The sequence below is a fragment of the Nematostella vectensis genome, chromosome 1, assembly GCF_932526225.1.
Source record: "Nematostella vectensis chromosome 1, jaNemVect1.1, whole genome shotgun sequence".
NCBI classification, from domain to species: Eukaryota; Metazoa; Cnidaria; class Anthozoa; order Actiniaria; family Edwardsiidae; genus Nematostella; species Nematostella vectensis.
Genome location: NC_064034.1, coordinates 17,670,186 through 17,686,595, shown reverse-complemented (window position 1 = coordinate 17,686,595; position 16,410 = coordinate 17,670,186). Strand labels below are relative to the sequence as shown.

Genomic DNA, 16,410 nt, shown 5'->3' with positions numbered 1-16,410 from the left:
TATTATCGAAGATTATCTTATTAGAATCTACTAGATGTCTATTTAGATCCTTTCCTTCCATCTGCTTTACCCCTCGATATTGTGATATTATCGGAGATTATCTTATTAGAATCTACTAGATGTCTATTTAGATCCTCTCCTCTCATCTGCTCTACCCCCTCGATATTGTGATATTATCGGAGATTACCTTATTAGAATCCACTAGATGTCTATTTAGATCCTCTCCTCCAATCTGCACTACCCCTCGATATTGTGATATTATCGGAGATTACCTTATTAGAATCCACTAGATGTCTATTTAGATCCTCTCCTCCAATCTGCACTACCCCTCGATATTGTGATATTATCGGAGATTACCTTATTAGAATCCACTAGATGTCTATTTAGATCCTTTCCTTCCATCTGCTTTACCCCTCGATATTGTGATATTATCGGAGATTATCTTATTAAAATCCACTAGATGTCTATTTAGATCCTCTCCTTCCATCTGCTTTACCCCCTCGATATTGTGATATTATCGGAGATTACCTTATTAGAATCCACTAGATGTCTATTTAGATCCTCTCCTCCAATCTGCACTACCCCTCGATATTGTGATATTATCGGAGATTACCTTATTAGAATCCACTAGATGTCTATTTAGATCCTCTCCTCCAATCTGCACTACCCCTCGATATTGTGATATTATCGGAGATTACCTTATTAGAATCCACTAGATGTCTATTTAGATCCTTTCCTTCCATCTGCTTTACCCCTCGATATTGTGATATTATCGGAGATTATCTTATTAGAATCCACTAGATGTCTATTTAGATCCTCTCCTTCCATCTGCTTTACCCCCTCGATATTGTGATATTATCGGAGATTATCTTATTAGAATCCACTAGATGTCTATTTAGATCCTCTCCTTCCATCTGCTTTACCCCCTCGATATTGTGATATTATCAGAGATTATCTTATTAGAATCTACTAGATGTCTATTTAGATCCTCTCCTTTCATCTGCTCTACCCCCTCGATATTGTGATATTATCGGAGATTATCTTTTTAGAATCTACTAGATGTCTATTGAGATCCTCTCCTTCCATCTGCTCTACCCCTCGATATTGTGATATTATCGGAGATTATCTTATTAGAATCTACTAGATGTCTATTTAGATCCTCTCCTTCCATCTGCTCTACCCCTCGATATTGTGATATTATCTGAGATTATCTTATTAGAATCTACTAGATATCTATGGAGATTCCTTCGTCCTCTCTTCTGGACCCCTCTATAATATCGGATATTCGACTACAAAATCTACTGTGACTGTCACGTTTGTAAAACGAGTATATATGTGATATTATATGATAATATCAAGTCATGAGATGCAATAATCAAGGTTCAACACAGCAGTTCTAAAGTTATAGTATCTTATATATATATATATAATTAGATATACTATCTATGTGTAAATCTTGTGGTATTATCAAGTCATGAGATGCAATAATCTAGGTTCAACATGGCAGTTCTAAGTGTATAAGATCTGATAAATATCAGAAATTAGATTTGTAAGCTTTGCTATAATATTGACTAAATATTTGATACTAGAACCCTGTGAAAAAATATTTGATTTATATCCGATTTTAGATGAGTGATAAATATCGTATAAATATCAAAGTGCCAGAAAAGTTCGATATAGCGCCTTTATGGGAATTTGCTGGCGCAAATATTTGTAACACTTTATTGGGCTACTGTAAAAAAAAATTCTGTATGAGAGATACCGCGAATCGGTATTCGGCGAAGCCAAAGAGAACATGCAACCGCAAAGGAAAGGCTTGTACATGCATTCTAATCACCGAAGATGAGTGATCAAAACGTAGAAAAGGTAAATAAGTTTGTCCCTTTTTCAAGAGATTTAACATATAATAACAAAGGAGTTTTTAAAGTATATCATATTTCGGGCATTGTATATCACAGAAAAATCGTCTCCAAGTCGTGTGCGAGGATATTTCGTCATATTGTTTGCCGCTATGGAAATTCGTTTTGTCACCTTTTCCAGTAACACTTTTTTGACAATCGTCCTGAACAATGGAACGCGCTGAAAAGCCAGCATTCCGACGGCCTCTCAAGGGAAATCTGCGATGATGTCATAACGAGTCACGTGGGTACACTACTACTTCCGAAAGAGTCGGGGAAGGTCTCATTGAGAAGAGAGATCGCGTACTGTAATTGTGATGGTTGCAGATATGAAGGAAGAAGCGTTAGATTCGCCCCTGGATAAAAACCATCTCTCAAATAGAACGCCAAAATGTACGCGCTGTAGAAATCACGGGATATTATCAGACCTTCGTGGCCACAAGCATCAGTGCCGGTTTAAGGACTGCGCGTGCAACGAATGCATGATTGTAGCTGAGAGGCAGAAGCTTACTGCCGCAAGAATAGCGCTGTACCGTCAGCAACGAATTGACGAACCCGAAATGAGAATCAACGGGGAAGACGCTCACAGCCTAGTGATGCACCCAAACGGAATGTGGAATGGTGAAGCAGACAAATCTCTGGATTCGAGTAAGTTCATATCTTCCTTGTATTATCCGTCATTGAATAGCCATTCTATGCCAAACATCGCTTTGTACTTAAGTCCTTAGAAGGAAGGCTTCTTTATCATCTTTTTCATTCGTCTTTGAGACTTTCTTAACGTCTTACGGTCATTCAGTGATTTTCTCTTAGTCCCGTTAGAGAAAATACTTGTAAAATAGCATTACTAAGTTATTTTGATTTTTTTTAACCAAATAACCTTTGTCACTTATACTGTTGGAATTATTGCTTAATTAATCAAGCAAGTTCTTCAACAAAAAGAATTCGAATGTAGGTCAGTAATTAGCGCTCGATTTGGTACCATGCAAGTACATGTAAATTTGTTCGAACGTTAATTAAAGAGTCATCAGCTGCAAGTTCACGCCATCCTTCGCTGATTGTAACTAACTTGTACGGGTACCAAAAAAACAAACCATTTTGATCGCCTAAAACAACATGTTTCTCTCTTTTTTTTTTTCAAATGAATGCGTTTACCAAAAATCTACAAGCTTCTCACTTTTAGAGACCTTTTTTCAAAGAATTCAAAGTCTCACGTCCAATGTTTGCTTTCTGCTTGTTGCAATTACAAAACTATAAGTATCACTTAAGCATTCTCTCCCGGTGCAATCAAAAACATATATAAAAGCTAAGCCTAGGCTACCAATAAACAGAAAGGAGTTTCCGATTGTCTAAGCTTGGCACGTGATGTTTGTGGCTTTCCGGAAATCCGCATCAGGTTCTATTTGGAAAACAACAAAAATATATCTCTTTATCCAGGAAATTGTTGGAAGCAAAGTAATCCGGGTTTTGTTGAGCAAATTCCACTCTAACAGTTTGCTTTTCCTGTAGAATCAATTCAAGCTATCCATTCAGGTTTTCGTTACATTGTGGTACTTTAGCGTCGGTTTCTTTTCCATGGTTTTGTTACCGAATTATTCATGGGATAAGTCATTGTGCTACGACCTCTAATTTGCGGCTTGTTTTCTAACAATGCGGGACTGGCTTGCAATGGGTTATCAATAGAAACAAAAGCCGCCTTTGAAAGAGAAAACACAGAAACACTGACTTATTTACAGCCACAGACAAAAAGGCTAAATTACACAAGACACCATTTTGCCTCCGCCGCGTCAATTGAGGGATTTTAGCAAGTACGAAATAATTTAGATCATTTTTCTTAACAATTCCTTGAGACCTCTAAAAAAAAATTCCAGTTTTAGTCTGTGACGCAACCCCAAAACTTTTTTATTTCTGAACACTTTTGGTTATTTTTTTTTTTTAACATTAGGGTCTGAACTCGACGGAGTTAATGGTCGAATTAACTTACTGTTGAATATAATGCATAAGTTATTTTAACAAAATGGGAGGTGGATAATGGCCGGATAGACGGCTTATAACTGATCCAGTGGTTCTTGGTAGGTCACTACATAAATCCTACATACTTCACACTGTATTTAATTTGTAGCGTCAGCAAAGTCATGCGAAGGCGCATGGACAGTAACTCCCGTCCCTCAGACATATAATTAACTTCAAACGAAAAAAGGAGGTGGATTTCTACCCAATACACCCCCTGAATCCGCCCCTGGTACAGAACTTAGCATGAATTCGCATGAAAATCGCAAGAAATCGCCGAAAACCGAGACTTGGCGACATTTTATTTAATGCGTTTTGAGGCATGCGCAAAGGGTTCTTGCCAACGGGTATCGTGACTCGTTTGATTAAATTCATGATTTTCATCTCTTTTCTTCGTGGAGCACCATTTTGATAGCATTTTATTTTTCCTCTAAGATTTTTGCGCTGAATGTAGAATTCTTTTCCAAATGAACAGATATTAAACGGGTAAAGCAAGCTTAAGTGACTTGATTTTAGTTTTGGTCGTCAAGAAAAACCTGGCAAAGAAAAATAATTACTAATAAAACTTGCAAAACCTGTTTTTATGGACTGAACCCTTCGTTCGTAACAAATGTTTTCGGTTTTCCCGTAATGTAATTTAGTTTTTGGTGTCTATGAAAGTCTGGCATCACTTCAACGTACCTCAATTTAAAAAAATATTTCTAGGTATGTTTTTAGTTCGAGAAAGTTTTTGTAAAATCAAATAATGCACTTCTATGTTATAATTTCGCAAACAATTGTAATTTCCAAGGCTGGATTTGCATCTTCTATTACAAAAAAACTCAAATTTGCTCAAGCAAGACTCCCTTTCAAAAAAAGACATGAATGAAGCTTTTTTAAAATCATTATAGGAAACAACAGTTTTAATTGAAAGAATGTCGATAAACCATTCCTTTATTGTTTTCAGTCGAAAATGCATCGGTTTATTTTCAAGAAAACCTAAAAACCCCACGATTGAAGTTAAATATATTTTATTATGCAGGAGCATAAAATGGCGGCGTTAATTCTGAGCATACGCATCAATTGATTTATATTGGCACAAGTTATTTCTGCGCGTACTGTAAGCGGATAAAAGTTTAACAAGTGCTTTATCGGTATTTCCCGATCAAATAAACTAATATTCGGTCTTCTCTCACGTACTTTTCCCACGGTACCACCGGCACTAACCGCTACTAATAATTTACAGTAATTGATCGAGGCGGCAAAAGAAGCAAACCGGCTTTCGGAACTTAATTAACTTTTGGCGGCGCAATTCAAACTTCGAATGCGCCGACCGATTCGCAGCTAGTTGAACAGATTCCGTTGATAAATACCAATATTATCAGTATTATCATAGGGTTTGCCGAGACCGTGGGAACGGGCTTTGCCTCTAGAACTCGGTCTTTCTCGTTTGCTCGGTATTTGTTTTCTACCGGGTAGGTTTATTTGAGCCGCTAACATGCCTACATTCGGTGAAGTGACTTCTGCTAGTATGACAGCAATGCGCATCGCTCCAGTCTCTAACACTTTGAGGACTCCTTTCGTCAAAATTCAAGGTGAATTTCAAATTTACGAGATATTTGGCAAATGTTAAACGTCTTTTTTTTCTTACAACTACTTTTCTAAAATTCATATTTTTTTTTCTGTTTGGTGTAGGTCATCAATATTCGCCATTTAAAAAATAATTAATCTGTCGTACATAGATTTATTATACACTTTACACAAGTTAATAATAAGTATCTTATGAGGTTATTATATACTATACACAAGTTAATAATAAGTATCTTATGAGGTTATCGTTGCTATCAGGAAAAGACAGAAGTTAGTTGTGAACAGAAATACGTTTTCCATCAGTTTTGCGGTCTTACCCATATCTGTGCTCTCTTAAAGCCGCATTGTCACCAGTTTACTTCCGATCGGTTACCTAACAATATCCGATGATTTTTAACGGAAAACGCGAAAAATATTTCAAAATATTGAAAGCAGTGTGTCTATTGGAAGTTTCTTTGAGGATGTGATCGATAATTTAGAGCGGGTGGCCTGTTAAGTACATCGAATTCTAATATATTCTTTTGTCTTTTAACGGTTAAGGTTTCCGTCGGACCTCCGGAAGTAAACTGGTGACAATGCGGCTTTAATCGTGAGCTGTTGAGAGTGCAAAACAATCCACGCTGTAATGTTAGCGTTGTATTTTGCTTATTCGCAGGTTTCGGTAAAAGAAAATACCCGCCGTCGACTGACTCTGGCTCAAACAGTCCCGGCAGCGACCAGAGTACATCCACAAACGGACTCAAGCGCCGCGCCCTGGATTCCCCGCCTCTTCTCACAAACGGCGCCAGCAACGGATCCGTACCGCTTCCACAGGACGTTTTATGCCGTGCATTCCCCAACTACACTCAAGCGGCGCTGGATATCGTCCTCAAGGGCTGTAACGGTAACCTCATGCACGCGATTGAGGTGATCACACAGTGCGAGACCACTAGTTCCAGACAAAGCCCTCATCTACAGCCCCCGGTCATTCCAAGCAGCGGGGAGCCTGGCACTATGAATCCTCTAATACCACCCTTGTATAAAATGAACTACATGAATGGACAATACAGGTTTCTGATGCCTCCCCCTGGTATGATGCCTTTGGGTTTCTCCATGCTGCCGCCTGGTGGTGCCCCCCCTTATTTTCCGCCGCAGTCAATGAGTACACCTGCTTACGAGGACGGGGCAAGCAATAGTCACCACACGGAGAGACCGCTGGACGGAGAAAGAGATACCGCGGTCGTACCGAAGACGGAGCATGTCGAGCCAAGTGTGTCGCTAACGAATGGGAACGCTTCCTCGCCAAGAAAACGCTGTAAATACTGCGTGACGGAACTGAGAGATAGTGATAGGGCCTGCCACCAATGTGGAAGACTCGCTCTATAAACCTGAAATATAGCAGAGAAATTAGTGCACTACTTTACTTGTGGAGCGTGGATGTTTTCCCGTTTGCTCCAATGATAGTTTTGATAAAGTATTTCTAATATTTTATATGAATTCAAAGGACTCGAAAGAGCGAAATAATTTTATTTTTAACGTCTAGTAATATTTTCTTATGATATTTTATTGATCGATATCGTTGTACTAATAACATTTGATGTTATGTTAGTTCTATTACGCATTATTTATTATTTTATTTATAGCTAAGCCTTTTATCACTGCATTTGCAGTTTCTTAAGAATCTCATTTGAGAGTTAAAATCACCAGATGATTAAATTTTGCATAGAAAAAAATACTTTTGGTAATAAATTGAAAAACATGTGACCAGCCTGTTTCTTTTGTTCCTTTCCTCATTGCAGGCCCGTACGCAGGATATTTCTTGGGAGGGGGGTGCGAAATCCGAAAAGTGGTCCCATTTTCTGTGTGTGTGTGTGTGTGGGTGGGTGGGGGGGGGGGGGGGGGGACAAAAAGGGATTTCTTATGCCTTTGCAGTATCTCCAAAGGACGTTTATTTTCGGATTTGGCTACAATAAATTCTGACTTATGGATTGATGACACACCAGAGTGATCTAACTTATACTTTTAAGTTTTGTCTACAAATAGCACGTCTATCGAGAACCGAAAATGGGGAAGTGCGCAACACCCCTGGGTACGGGCCTGCATTGTTTCTGCGTGCTACAGTGGAGAACTGCTAAAAAAATATACAATCTGGACAAATATAAGTTCGAGTTGGGGAAGTTTTCATTTAATAGAGGTCGATCTAAGACGTTGTATTGGCTGCTCATTGTTGTTTTTACGTGATTTTGAGACTTAAAAATCCAACTAGAAATGGGATGGCAATTCGAATTATCTGAGTATGACTATTGAGACATGGAAACTGACACAAGCGAACGCCGTCGTTAAAAAGAGGGGGGCAGTCGTACATGTTTACCTTTGCTTGTCTCAAAGAAATGCATGATTTTCCCTTTCTGTACACAAACTTTTGTCTGGTTTGGGCTGCATGCAGGATTTTTTTTTAAAGTTTTTTGTTTTATCGTGTATTATTTTTTCCTTACCCACCCATCCCCCCCCCTTCACTTTTCTAACGTTCCGTCCCCTACAAACCAAGGTGATTTCTTAAATGAAACACTATGGCTGCTCGGGGAAAAAAACTTATTTATGGGCGAAAGAAAGTTTTTTGTTTATCGCAAAGTGAGAGCACACCAGAAAATGAACGGCAAATATTTCGCATTCTTTAATTTTGTTTGTCAGGGATATTGCCCCCAGTTGGTATTCAAACAAGCTCTTGTTTCTTCTGTCAACAAAAACGTTGTGCGCGCTCGGATGGTTCCGAGTTCCGAACTGCTTATTTCATACCACAGGCCTCCATTTCCACCAGTTACATCGTCCTGTGTCAACAGGTTGTCTCTCACGCGGAGCGCGTACTGGTAAATAATTGATGTTCGATTTAGGTAACGATCAGTAAATCAAGCGCTTTTCCGAAATCCTAGCAGTAACTCTTAAAATCAAGGGTTTTTTTGCATCGAATTAATCGGTAAGTTACAAAACACAAATGATTCTTTTTGTTCTCTTTGAGAAAGTTTAAGAGTTTAAGTTTCTGCGCGAACGTTGAACGTTGGCCAATACATGCTTTAGCTGATCTTGTTAAATTTGATAACAAAAGAAACAAAACTAAACATCTTTTATACTCGAATTAGAAACAGATATGGTGATAATAACTTAAGCGTTCTTTTTGGGCTAAAACATTTTTGTCTTTGAAAAGTATAAAAGCGAAGGCGTGTGGTTTAAAGCGTCATGCTTGATCAAGCTTAGTGCCATTTAAAAGATTAGGGACTGATCTATGGGAAATGTGTCGGGAATTAAGGGAAATTTCTAACAAATAACCTTGATATAGATTTGAAACATTGGTTTTTATTAAGACGCAATCGCACAAGGAACCAACAGAGTGCTTGATTATCTTCTGCACTTGTGTTTGGCCGATTTTCCCTTGTGTTCCGGTTGCATCCTAGATTGAACATAATAACCATATTAGAACAGCATCAAGATAAAAATACAAAATGATAATAGTCTAGCGTGATAAGGAAAATAATACAATAGATGGGATGGCAGTGGCACCAAGAAAAAATTCTACGTGAATCCGCCTCGAATCACAGGTAGCCCAGGGGATGGTTTTCATAGCTTGGAATCGTGTTATTAGTAGAGGTAAAACGAGTGGATTGAAGAAGCGATTTTTTTTACTTCCTATACCTTAGTAGGGTGAGTGAAGCTGTATATTTCGCGAAGAAAACCACCCCAAATCGTTATAAGCCATACATTCAGCAACAACAAGACGTGTTCTAATTTTAAAGGCGAATTTGCAACATTTCACAGAAAAAAATCGCTACTTCAATCCACTCGTTTTACCTATATTAAGAACACGATTTCAAATTACGATCAAGCTGCAAAACCATTGCCTGGGCTACCTGTGCTCGAATTGGTTCTCAACATTTTAGCCCCAAAAAATGGCTCATAAAATTTCTTTGGCTGAAGTTAAAATGAATTCTCTGTCTTTCCAATTGTAAATGAATGTATATTCTTATTCTTTGTTATAGTTAAAATATGTTACGAACAATATTTTTTTTCGCAACAGGTGGTCAAATGAAATCATTGTGTTTTGTTATTTTTAGCCAACAGAATGCACTTATATAGATTATTCCCTGTTTTATCAAGTCCATGTAAAAAGGAACGCTAGGGTAACTTCGCCTGCCTTGTATTTTGCCTTCCTCGCCTGACTGTGTTCAGCTGTCTACACAATGCATAAATGCCTTTTTTGTTTTTATTCATTCCGATGAAGCGATAATAATCTTATTCTACTACCGGTGTCAACAACAACTAAAACATTTTATTTAATTTTTAGCTAACCACCACCATCATTGTATCACTTATAGTTGTCCCCTTTCTCAATTTTCTGTCATTCCTGTCTGGTTTAGATCACCCCGCCGTTTTCCCGCCATAGATATGGTTGCCCGCGAGGTGTTGCTGTCATGCGCAGTGCTGTGTCTATGCTTGTCTATGATCTGCGCCGACGAAACCAAATCCAAAAACGTGGTCAAAGAGACCAAGGCAAAAGTGACTCAAACACCAAAAGGTAATTTTTTTTCACTCTACTTCAGCAAAAATATATGTAATAAAAAATGTCAATAAGAAGCATTTTTTCTTTATTTTTAATCTAAGAAAGAACAAGGATGGATTTTCAAAAGAGTTCAATTAATCAGGATAGTCCTTGATGATTTGATATACGACTTAGTTTAAGTATCATTATGCTTAATTTCTTTTTTTTCATTACCATCCGTAAAATCCCACGAGCCCCTACCCTCTTGGGCAGAGCTTTCTGTGTCGCTCGTTAGCAAAGTTACCGAGCTCTGCGTAGGGGGGGGGGGGGGGGGTAACAAATCCCTGAATAAATGTGTTCTGCGCTCACTAATTGCTAAATTATTATATTTATTCTACCAGCTTGTTACGAGGCCTTAGGAGTGCAGACAGGAGGTTTGGATGATAACGATATATCGGCTTCTTCAAAACTCGAGAATTTCACAGCGACTGACGCATGGTGTTCGCCAACAACAGACGAGAACCAGTATCTCCAGATAGACCTTGGCGAGAAGACAAAGCTCACACGTATTGCAACTCAGGGGGATCTTCAGAAGCCGGATAAACACGTGAAGAGCTTTGCTCTGCTGTACAGCAATGATGGCAAGAAGTTCCAGACCTATGGAACCAGTGGCAACGAGGAGGTTAGAAGATGGGGTTTGTGGTTAATGACAAGATGGAGTAAACTAGAATGGGATAATTGCTTGTGTGTTGCATGTGTACAGTGCACCTCTTTTAGAGAGAACTTCCTATTGAAATCAATGCACGTTAACTCTTCTGTCTTGTCCTGTCCTGTTAAAGCTTAATAATGAAAATAATAATGATTAACCCATTGATATACCCAACCGGCCTGTACCGGCTTTAAGAAGTTCCCACAACCAAAAAAATAAAACTCAGAAGTGCAAAATAAACACAGTGAGATGAAGATACTCAGGCATCAGTCTAATACCGCATTCACACTAGCACTTAAACCAGTTTAAAGGTGGTTTAATTAAACTCTCCAAAGAGTGGACAGAACCAAGAACAAAACTGAATAGACTGTGCTGTACATGTTACTAAGTGATCATTTGGCTATAAGAATTCAACACAATGAAAAAACTTGGCAAGTTATCAGGCAAAGAAAAACCTTGTTTAACTAAACATGGTTTTGGTGTGAATACAGCATAAGGGATAGATGTTCTTGAAGATATGCATCCAACCAAGGTGAAAGCAACTACTCTACAGCCAAATAATAGCTCAGGTTCTTTGACAAATTTCAAATCGAACAAGAAAATACAGCAGAATTGACCTTTTTAAGAAAACGCTCAAAATACCACACAAGAGAAAGAGATCAGCAAACACAGCTAAAGACACAAATAGATACCTTTATTACTGATTCCCTAGGTCCTTTTCCAAGGACTCAAAACACCCCATTACATATTGCCAAGCATTCTGGGAGGTCTTTCCCTAGTGCAGCAGTGTTTTCGGTCTGTTTTTTTTTTTTGTAAATTCAGCTTGTTGTCGAGCCAAACACCGAAAGAATACTTTGTTCCTCCGAAGATCTTTCTTTATTTATATGCGATGATAACTCTTTCGATGATCACTTCTCGACGATGACTTGTTATTAAAACTTTTCAATTCGACTTATTTTTCGATTTGACTATTCAACTATATTTAACTTACGACGATACTAACGATTATGTTTACTAAATATAGCTAATTACCTAATACTCTAGATTTAACCTAACGCTATTTTTGGAATATTTTTTCACTTACGAACTTTCCCGAATTTATTCAATTTTACTATCGTTTACGCGAGCAAGTTCCAGTAACTACTAAATGGCTTTTCATTGTATTTGTCACGCTACATAGAACACTCTAGAATTGGACTCTGTATCAAATAAACAATATCGGGTGACAGCGAACTTTCACTAAATATCTCCAAAAATACATCTTATTTACAAAGACTTCTTTGACTATTCTAGAAGATCCTTCTTTTTACTATACTAGAACTTACTAGAAGTTCATATTTACAATTGCACTTATAAATCTTATATTCTAAGGTCCTTTTAGTCAAAGTCCTTTATAACACTAAAAATAGCCAGGAGTCAATGGGTTAAATAAGAAAAATAAGCAGTATAATAAAAACAGAAGTATGATAAAAACAAATAACTGGTAAATTGTAGTGCAGTGCGTTAGACCACTAACACTATTCGTTTTTTTTTTCGGTATCTTTTCAGATATTCGACGGTAACGTTGATTCATTCACAGTGCACCACAACAATCTAAAGACCCCTGTAATTGCAAGATACGTACGAATAAACCCGCGGACCTGGGAAAAGGGGATCTGCTTACGCGTGGAGCTGTATGGATGTGACCGTAAGTATCATTTAACAAAGCGTTTGTAAAAACAAAACTCTTGTTTTTGTTTCCTTTTTCTTTGGTTAATCATATAAGCTTACTTTGCAAAGACCTTGCATGTTAGAGGTATCAAAGAAATCAACTGTTTCTTGTCTTGCTCATGCACTCTCTGCCTTTTTTAACTTTACAGCATGAGCAGCCTGATATTGCTTACAATATTGGTGGGTAAAATGAAACCAAGAGTGAAATGCCCTGGGCAAAGGATCGACCAATGTGCAATGTAAATAGATGTAAAGGAAGTACAGACAGCTAGTTCTGATGGAATATAAAGTATTCTGAAGCAAATGGACAAAGAATATTGTAAAAGCTAGTAGGTTGTGCTTACGTTAATTCAAAATATGTTATATTTCAAGACTTAAATAAAAAATCCACAGTGGAATGATTATTTATTTTAAGGAAACTTTTCTGTTGCTTAGTCATCAAATCTCACATGATATCTTATGCATCATGGAGTGAAAATTATGTGATAGCCCACTTAGAGGCAGACTGGGCTATAAGGATCATGACTGTGCAACCAATAAAGATATTCCATGTTTCCTAATTTACCTCACAAGGGTTTTGTTGAGGAAGCAGAGTAGAATAGTCAGGATTTTTAACAGGAGGGGGCCTGTATTTTAGATGTCTCATACATTTACTGTATTTTTGGCTGCTAGAAGAGTGGGGCTACCAGCCTGGCTACGCCCCTGAGAGCATTCTTTCCATATAAATAATGTGAATAGCAAAGGGTTGTATTTAACTGTATTCATGGGTTAGCAATCAACATCTCAAGTCAGGGCCGATTATAGTATTTTTGTCTGGTAATGTTTTTATGATCCATTCTTTCAAATGATTGACCTGGTGAACACTGAGTTCATGGTTCTGTCCGTAATACACCTGCAGTTCTGTCTCAACATTCAAATCCATAAAATACTCAGCAGTATGTGCAGCCCACTTGAGGTTCACCCGCTTATCGTCATGGCCATGGCAGAGTAACAGAGGAGGCCATTCAAAGTCAGACTGAGTCACCCTTTTATGAAGGAGAACTTTGTATACATGAGAAAGTGGTCCTAGATGAGTTGATAATCCAAACACGCCAGCAACATCAGGAAGATACCTGAAGAAATAACAATGTGTTTGTTGAAAGTCATTTACTGTACACAACTACATACCTGTCAACCCCAGAAAATCTCAAGGCTTGATATTTTTTTTGGGGAGGGGTGGGGTATATTTCCTTTTGGGGGGAGGGATGGGTATACCCTTGAAACTCAAAATCATGTATCACCCCACCCAGGTGTTAAATAAATTGCTCTATGCAAGGGAGTTATTGGTTCAATTTTTTTAATAGAAAATAAGCAGAATGTAGATTTATTATAGAATAATTTTTCGGTAGCGACAAAAATCGCTACAAATGCAGGAGAGTTGACAGGTATGCAACTACAGACTATGCTGACGATGATCCAAACAGCCTGCTTAAGCAATTGCATTACTGTAGCAGCTTCGAAATATAATAGGCAAGAGGGGGGGGGTGTGATACAGGGAGATCAAGAAAACTGGGGGGTGACTACAATACCCCTACTTTCCTTATATATAAGGCACTAAATTGGGAGGGGGAGGGGTAATTATGATCATTTTATATGCATGGAAACATGTATACAAGACAATACTCACGCTCTTTTCCAAACACATACCTGTAAGCAACATGCATGGCTATCTGAGCTCCCATATCACACCCCCCCAATACTATCCTGTCTTTTCTAATTCCACTTGTTACGAGGTCGTTGATAAGCTGGCGGACCAAGCTGCAACTTCTCTCGATAGAGTCTATTTGCTCTGGAAATGCCGGGCTGTAATCCTTTCGGTTGAACCATACGGGTCTTCGCTCATCTCTGTCTACTTTGGAGATAATTTCTGGCGCTTGTGGGAACACAACGCGAATGTGATCGAAGTCAAAATTCCGTAATAACATTTCTTTTAGTCTTTCTTTGAGGTTTGACGCCGATCCTTCTTCTCCATGGAAAAATAACACCGCAGCATTTCTTTTAAACCGCTCTCGATTTACTACAGTCTTAAGCTTAGGTAATGCCATTTATTTTCTTCGTCAAGTCATCCAAATTTCATCTTGCGCCCGGCAGAGAGCAGAGATGGCACTTTCTGACAGGCGTTCCAGCTTTTGACCTTGGTAGCCTGGTATATTTGGCGCGGCTACCTTGTATACAAGATGGCGGCCGACATGAGCTTTCGAGTAGCGAAACATTTTTCTACTTGCCTTGCTTATCTAAGTAGAGGAGTGCGCCAACAAAGAAATCTAGGAAAAGGTACGTAAACTCCTACTATATACACCTTTTCTTACAGTTAAAATACCAAAATTTCCCTTGTTATTGTTAAATACATAATCGCAGACAACATCACAGATTCTCACTGATTTTCCTTTGTGAATCGCTCGTTTTTTAGCTCTTATTTCTACACAAGCAAGCTACAGCAGGAGATTCAACGAGACATACAGATTAGGTGTCCTGCATAAGAGGCTGTACTCTACAAAACCCAACCCCCAGATCCAAGAGCTGCCTCAGCCAGCTATATACACCGCCATATGCGTAGAGAGACTACCGGTGGTAACTGCAGACAAGTCGGAACTGGAGAAGCGCTTTGAGAAACTCCAAGATCAGTTGGAGATAGAGCACAGTGTGTTATGCGATGATGAGCTTACAGTCAAGAAATTGAGAGACAGGAAAAAGAAACTAACAGAGCGCGATGAAGACGAAGCTATAGAGATTGCACAGATTGAAGCGAACAGAAAGGTTGGTTTTCCTTTTCTTCACTATGTAATCAAAGGGCTTTGCACAACTAAGTAGCCAGGACATGCTGAGAGAAGTGTGCACAAGCTTTACAATTTGGTCTGTCTTTTGGCAGCTTGTTCCTGTGTGTTGGCGGGGTGGTTGGTGCTCCCACCCCACCTTTACAGTAGCTTTACCAAGCTGAGACCACTATCCTTTATCTTATTTTTTAATTGCAATTGAGGCTTTACATTAGCTAGCTCAGTGCACTGAAGTTTCAATCATAGGTTACTCTACATTTTGAAATATTTCATTTGTGCTTTAATTTGTGATCTCCATTTAGTATTCAGATAATCTTGCAAAATTCCTAGATAAAAATCCTAGATTTGAGGAGATAACCTTTGAAATATCCCAGAATCTCAGGAAGGAAATAGGTCAAATTCCTTTTTGTTCCCACAGTAATGTATTAAACACCTATCTTCATGATACTTCAGGAATTCCAAGAAGAAGAGGAGGAAGAGCTACTGCAGTTTCAGCCTGCCAGTCGCGAAACAGATGACGAAGGGGATGTACGAAGTATGAACCGCAAGCTACAGCACAACCTTGTGCTTCTTCTCAAAAGAAATGATACATCCTGGGAAATGCCAATAGGGCAAATACAAGATAAGGAGTCGCTGAGACAGGTATATAAAAAAAACTAAGAATTTGAAATGGGGGGTATTTAGCAAAAAAATGTCAGGGACTTTGGCCTTTGTAACCTGTATTTTGGTTAAAAATGTTTGTTACTTTCTTTAACCAGGAAATAATTAGGGGGCCTATGGCCCAAGTACCTATGACGATACTCCATTTTTTATGGTTTTTCCTGTTTGTTTAGGCCGCTGAGAGAAGCTTAAAAGAGATGTGTGGTGATGGAATGGACACCAGATTCTTGTCTAATGCTCCAGCTGCTGTTCTCAAAATGTCAAAGCTTCAGCCAAAAAACAAAAACAAGGTAAACCCTTCCCAAACCTCTTTTTAGACATCATCCTTCTACAAGGCAGTGTTCAAAGTTGACAAAATAGATAAAAATAGATTGCAACCAAAATTTTAAAATTGTGGAAAAATCAGACTTTGTGCCCAGCCAGGTTATTGTTTAGGTGTGGTTTGGTTGGCATATCACGCCTGAGATGTGGATCCACCTGAGATTCTATGCTATACGATATTATGTGGTCACTAATTATCTTTACATTTTTGTT

At 38.5% G+C, this 16,410-nt stretch overlaps 4 protein-coding genes across 5 annotated transcripts in view; 3 read left to right on the top strand and 1 right to left on the bottom strand.

Annotated features, from left to right (window-relative positions):
• The first annotated feature begins 2,145 nt into the window (after positions 1–2,145).
• Positions 2,146–7,215, top strand: LOC5514388 (doublesex- and mab-3-related transcription factor 3). Its single transcript, XM_032384091.2, has 2 exons — positions 2,146–2,546; positions 6,130–7,215. The coding sequence occupies exons 1-2, from the start codon at positions 2,216–2,218 to the stop codon at positions 6,837–6,839; spliced, it is 1,041 nt and encodes a 346-aa protein (XP_032239982.1). The 5' UTR covers positions 2,146–2,215; the 3' UTR covers positions 6,840–7,215.
• Positions 7,216–8,281: 1,066 nt separating this feature from the next.
• LOC5514387 (discoidin, CUB and LCCL domain-containing protein 2) lies at positions 8,282–12,801 on the top strand. 2 transcript variants are annotated; one of them, XM_032384032.2, is made up of 5 exons: positions 8,282–8,427; positions 9,863–10,020; positions 10,386–10,666; positions 12,242–12,380; positions 12,553–12,801. In XM_032384032.2, the coding sequence occupies exons 2-5, from the start codon at positions 9,891–9,893 to the stop codon at positions 12,555–12,557; spliced, it is 555 nt and encodes a 184-aa protein (XP_032239923.1). In that variant the 5' UTR covers positions 8,282–8,427; positions 9,863–9,890; the 3' UTR covers positions 12,558–12,801. The 2 variants fall into 2 exon arrangements, with proteins under 2 accessions (XP_032239923.1, XP_001634630.2); XM_001634580.3 differs by having other exon boundaries at positions 8,328–8,427; positions 9,889–10,020.
• LOC5514385 (lysophospholipase-like protein 1) lies at positions 12,441–14,579 on the bottom strand. The gene is made up of 2 exons (XM_001634533.3): positions 14,090–14,579; positions 12,441–13,515 (listed from the first exon to the last, which is right to left on the bottom strand). The coding sequence occupies exons 1-2, from the start codon at positions 14,485–14,487 to the stop codon at positions 13,179–13,181; spliced, it is 735 nt and encodes a 244-aa protein (XP_001634583.1). The 5' UTR covers positions 14,488–14,579; the 3' UTR covers positions 12,441–13,178.
• Positions 14,570–16,410, top strand: part of LOC5514406 (39S ribosomal protein L46, mitochondrial) — a 3,135-nt gene continuing 1,294 nt past the window's right edge. Inside the window, exons 1-4 of the mRNA XM_001634579.3 lie at positions 14,570–14,716; positions 14,853–15,199; positions 15,670–15,858; positions 16,050–16,166. Of these exons, the coding sequence (XP_001634629.2) occupies positions 14,620–14,716; positions 14,853–15,199; positions 15,670–15,858; positions 16,050–16,166 (750 nt within the window). The 5' untranslated portion in view covers positions 14,570–14,619. The remainder of the gene's footprint in view (positions 14,717–14,852; positions 15,200–15,669; positions 15,859–16,049; positions 16,167–16,410) is intronic.

Bases quoted from the DNA above. Each gene is read 5' to 3' on its own strand.
- LOC5514388 (XM_032384091.2), top strand. From the start codon at position 2,216: ATGGTTGCAGATATGAAGGAAGAAGCGTTAGATTCGCCCCTGGATAAA. The intron at 2,547-6,129 runs GTAAGTTCATAT...GCTTATTCGCAG, and splicing joins AGACAAATCTCTGGATTCGA to GTTTCGGTAAAAGAAAATAC.
- LOC5514387 (XM_032384032.2), top strand. From the start codon at position 9,891: ATGGTTGCCCGCGAGGTGTTGCTGTCATGCGCAGTGCTGTGTCTATGC. The intron at 10,021-10,385 runs GTAATTTTTTTT...TTATTCTACCAG, and splicing joins AGTGACTCAAACACCAAAAG to CTTGTTACGAGGCCTTAGGA. The intron at 10,667-12,241 runs GTTAGAAGATGG...GTATCTTTTCAG, and splicing joins GAACCAGTGGCAACGAGGAG to ATATTCGACGGTAACGTTGA.
- LOC5514385 (XM_001634533.3), bottom strand. From the start codon at position 14,487: ATGGCATTACCTAAGCTTAAGACTGTAGTAAATCGAGAGCGGTTTAAA. The intron at 13,516-14,089 runs GTATGTGTTTGG...TTATTTCTTCAG, and splicing joins GCCATGCATGTTGCTTACAG to GTATCTTCCTGATGTTGCTG.